The 5154-nt window shown below is 35.2% G+C and overlaps 1 protein-coding gene across 1 annotated transcript; it reads right to left on the bottom strand.

The window, feature by feature from the left end:
- Positions 1-2221: 2221 nt before the first annotated feature.
- On the bottom strand, positions 2222-4711 carry ZNF770 (zinc finger protein 770). The gene has a single exon (XM_044662221.1). It carries the CDS (start codon positions 4709-4711, stop codon positions 2657-2659), a length of 2055 nt encoding a protein of 684 aa, XP_044518156.1. The 3' UTR covers positions 2222-2656.
- Positions 4712-5154: the final 443 nt, after the last annotated feature.

Here is a 5154-nt window from a genome sequence, read left to right as displayed (position 1 = left end):
GTTGTATATGTATGTAACTAACCTCTAAAGTTCTGTGCAAACCAAATTATTAACAAATGAAATAATTTTAACTGTATCAGCAGAATTCAATATTTAAAGAAACTGTCAGATTTTTTTAGCATATAATAGGTCCCTGACTTACTTGTTTTTATTTAAACAAATTGCATAAAAGGCAAATTCTTACTTGTGTATATGTAGGTTTTTTTGTAAATATTAAGACAAAAAACAAATAGGGCTTCTCTCAAAATTGGGCACAAAATTTTTCATTCTTCATTTTTCTGAATTCCTTTTCAAAAACGAACCTCTTTAAAAAAAAAAAAAAGAAATGAACCTCTTAAAGTGTTTAAGTGTCCTATATGTACTCACCTGTTGTTTTATTCCATCATTTCAATATGCTGGCTCTTTCCTTTAAAGAATACCACTGACTTTAACTGAGTCTACCAAAGTAGACACCAACCTTTCTCTGAAACCTGATTTCTAAGAAATTGCCTGAGGCACAGAGGTTAAATAATTTGCCCAATCACACAGCTAGTAAATGGCAGACCTAGAATTTAATCCCAGGTCTTCCTTTCTGTAAACCCAGCTCTCAATCCCCTAATCCATGCTACCTCTGTGTTTTACCTTTATTTACCAGAAATCCTTAGTCCAAAAAGGATTAGATCCTTAAATCCAAAAAGAAATTTTTCACCATGCTGCCTTTGCATCTTCATGTTACTAACGTTTTCCAAATCATGAGTTTTGCTTCATAAATTGAGTGCTGCACTCCTCTAATGAGCATCTCATCAACAGGAATAATCACTAAATACAAAAGATTATAGATTTAGAGTTACAAGACCTTAAAGTTCATTTATTTCAACCCTGGTTCATCTTCCAGGTGAGTAAAGTGATACCCAGAGAGGTTAAAAGACTTAACCAGTCACTCAAAAGACTGGCTTCCCTTAACTCCAAATCACATCTGCCTTCAAATTTAACATGATGCTTGCATAACTGTTTAAGAAAGGATTAGGACCAATATATTATCTAACATAAGAATTTTGCAAGAGGTATTAGATAGAAGATAAAATAGCAAAAACTAGATACAAAACAACCAGATGTTGATATGTTCTGGCACTACTACAAGGAAAGCAGTTGACAGTTTTATGAAAAGAAACTCCAGCATGAGGGAGACTGGGCTCAGGGACAGGCCATTGATCTACAAATAAGCACTTTTGGTAGCCCTCTCTAGGAGTTAACCATAGAGTGGGATGATGCATTTTATTTTGTTTTTAGAATGAGAATCTGGTCGCCACTGTCAGAAAGATTAAGGAAGCTATGGAACACTCATGACCTGGCAACTGAACACGGCAGGGGTAAAGCCTAGTCACTTTATCACTTTTCAAAAGCATTTTAAAAGCATAAGCTTTACCTAGATCAGGGATTCCTAACTTGGGGTCTGAAAATCTGCTTTCTTAATGTTTTGGGAACTACATTTCAATATAACTGGTTTCTTTCACAAATCTATGTATTTTATTTTATGCATTTAAAAATATTATTCTGAGAAAGGGGTTTTAGCTCACTAGACTGTCAGTGGGGTCCATGACACAATAAAGATTAAGAACTCCTAGACTTAGACCAAAGCAAGTGATGGAAAAAATCTGCCTCTATCTCCTGAGAAGAAATGCAGTATTACTATAGTTAATTCAGTTCAATAAACATTTACTATTCCCTCTTTCTGAAGAAATCTAGGGTTTAAAGAGGTTAAATGAACAACTAGAATGTTGCTATAAGAATTTATTTATTTTTACTTCCAATAATTATCATAAAAAAAATTCAACTACGGAATTCTGCCATGAAAACTAAGTAGTAAATGTACAATGATGGTCAAAAGATCTGATTTTCAGCCCAGGTGCATTCTAACTACACAAAAGGCCATAGGCAAAATCACTTGATTTTGCAGAGTCTTTCCTTATCTAAAAATAGGAGGTAATGCCTGCAGAACCTACCTCAACAGTGTTGTGGGAATCAAATGCATGCTCTATCTAAAGCACTTTGTAACCATAAAGCACTATATAAATGTCAGTTATACTTTTAGGTCATATGGAATACAAAGGGACTACAGTGGGAACTGTTTACTACTTCCAGGTGGGGACCATCTTCTCCTTCTTGGATTTTTGTGTACATGTAAAGAGATGGCACACTGTAAGGAATAATCCCACTAAAATGAATTTCATATTGTGATTTTCAATAATACTTTTAATATTTCCACCACATATATTTGCAACATCAAAATAAAACACTGGACACTCAAGTATCTTTTTTTTAAAAAAGTGAGTAGATACTCAAACAATATATTTACTATTTTCTCATCCTATGACCTTACCATGCATGACAAGCAATTGCATATTAATTCACTCAATTAATTCCATTCAATTCAACAAACACTTGAGGCCTGGTATATGCAAGGCACTATGCTAGGTGCTGAAAGGCATGCATACAAAGATGAATAAGACATAGTCCCTGCCTTTCAGCTAAAGTAGACCCACTGATAATTACACATTCCAAATACAACAGACTTTAAAAACAAAATCTCCAGGGATACTGCCAGTGGTCTGCCTAGCACCAATTATGTTGGCAACTCCATCAGTCATATGTCCAAATTTAAGACAACCATTTTTTGCTATGGTCGTTCTTTGAAATGAGTAAGCTGGTGTCTCTTCCAGTGGGGTGCCTGTCTAAAAGTTTTGCCACACACCGAACATTCAAATGGCTTCTGTCCTGCATGTATTAAGTAGTGTCTTTCAAGTTTGGATGGAGACCTGAAACTTTTAAAACAAACGCTACACTGGTAAAGCAGGCCTTCATTCTTCTCACTACTTCCTGAATAGCCGTGGTAACGGCTATAATGCCTCTGCTCTGTCTCCAGTAGTTTCTTAGATAGATAGGGCTGCATGTTTCTACCATGGGTGACAAGAATGAAATCCCCTGATTCTGTACTAACTTTGAATTCTGATATTTCACTTGAGTCAGTCATCTTATATTCTTGAGTATCAGAACCTTCAGAATAACCCATCAACTGAGAATTATCTCCTTGATGAGTGAAAAGTTTGTTTAAATTTTCAAATTCTACTTGGTAAATAGGTCTCTTAAAAGGGATTTTTTCAATATGAGTTAGCTTATGCCTTTTTAAGTGAGCTGACTGTCTAAACGACTTCCCACAAACGTTACAGCCAAAAGGTCTCTGTCCAGTGTGAATTAGATAGTGTCTTTGAAGTTTGGATATTGAAGGAAAGACCTTCTCACATTTGTCACATGGACACATTTTATGTCTTGTATGCATATTGTCAGTGGGAGCTGAAAGAGCACGCTGAAGCGCTTCTGGATCATCAAAGAATTCCTCACCAGATGGACCATAAATTAGGTCGTTATTCATGGAATCATCTACATTTAAAATACCTTCACTATTAATAGTACCTTTCAAATTGATTTCTGCACTAGGGCTCTGCAGTTGCTTTTGCCAGGAAAATGGCAAGTGCCTTTTCTTTTTACTGCTACTAACTTTCTTATAAGACCCAAATTTGCCATGAGGAGTCTTAAATGTTTTAGGTGAGGCATTCTGATCAGAGCTTTGTTCCCCCAGAAGATCACGATTTTTCAAGAACCTAGTTTTAAATTTCTTTTTGTCAGACCGAAAGGCATCTAACTGCTTATCCCCAGGACGCCTAAGCTTACTTAAAACTTTACCTTTAACATTAGTTTTGTAGTTGTGGTTTCTTTTGATGCTTTTTGTACTTTTACCATCTCCAACATGCAAACATTTGTGTACACTGAGAATCTGCTCTGATTCAAAACACTGCTCACATTCTGGACATTGAAAAGGAACAATATAAATAGAGTCAACATCAAATGGAGCATTCCCCTCTGGTTCCTGTGTGTCACCATTTTCAAAACCATCCTGCTTTAAATTTAGTTTAATTGGTACTGAGCGTGGCTCTGGACTCTTTTTCTTGAAGGAAATAGTCTGAAAATTCTTTTTTCTCGTATGAATTTGTTTATGCTTTAGAAGTTTGCTCTGAATCTTAAATCCCTTTTGACAAAAACAACACTGAAAAGGTCTCTCTTCTGTATGTGTTAACTGATGGATTTTCAAATGAGTTGACTGTCTAAACGATTTACTGCAAAGAGAACACTTAAAAGGTTTCTGGCCAGTATGAATAAGTAAATGCCTTTCCAGCTTTGAGCGTGATGGAAACATCTTGCTGCAGGTATCACATGCATGGATTTTCTTTCTCCTCCTTGCAGTGCCATACACATGATCTGACTTGGAGGACGAGTGTAATACCCACTTCTCTTCTGTTGAAAAAGAACGGTATATCCCATAAGTTGGCTTTTCTTGTTTGGTTTCCACCAATCTTTTGACTTGCTTAACATCATTCTGGTAAGTTTCATTGTGGAGCTGCTGATGTTTCAAGAAGGTTATTAGATTTTTAAAGTGTCGCTGACAAATACTGCATTTAAATGGCAGCTTGTGAGTTAGTTGATGTCTTTCCAGATGAACTAGTTGCCTAAAAGTTTTATGACACACATGGCATTCAAATGGCTTTTGACCAGTGTGAATAAGATAATGTCTGGCTAATTTTGATGGTGTTTCAAAATGCTTAAAGCAGATATTACAAATATATGGCCTCTTCCTAGGTAACTTGTTAGACACCACACACTGTTGAACCTTTACCATTTTAGAACTTCAGTCACAAAATTCTTCAGTGATACGTTCCACTGAAATCCATTGCTTCCTTAAACTCCATAGGTTTCTAAAAATTAAAAGAAAAAAGGTATTATTTTCAAAGTCTTTTTGGTCATACATAGATGAATGGTCATAAAAAAGATAAATGGATGCTGTATTAAAAATACTACGCATAAAGGAAGACCTGGCCACTTTTTGCATTTAAGAATAAAACAGCCATTCTAGATAACAGGATCACGGATCTATCCTACAAAATAACATTACTGATTTCAGACATTCTAAGAAATACTTTTAAAAGGAAAACAATTTAGAACTCTACAAATTTCCTTAATTACATTTCTTTAGAAAGATGAGCCACTGCAATGGTATTGAAGTTTTTTTTTCTCTCCATTAAATTAATATGGTATCTAAAATTAATTTTTTTTAATTTTAAC

The sequence above is a fragment of the Gracilinanus agilis genome, chromosome 2, assembly GCF_016433145.1.
Source record: "Gracilinanus agilis isolate LMUSP501 chromosome 2, AgileGrace, whole genome shotgun sequence".
In the NCBI taxonomy this organism is placed as follows: Eukaryota; Metazoa; Chordata; class Mammalia; order Didelphimorphia; family Didelphidae; genus Gracilinanus; species Gracilinanus agilis.
Note: the sequence above shows the minus strand (reverse complement) of the source record. Positions and strands in the feature narration are given on the sequence as shown.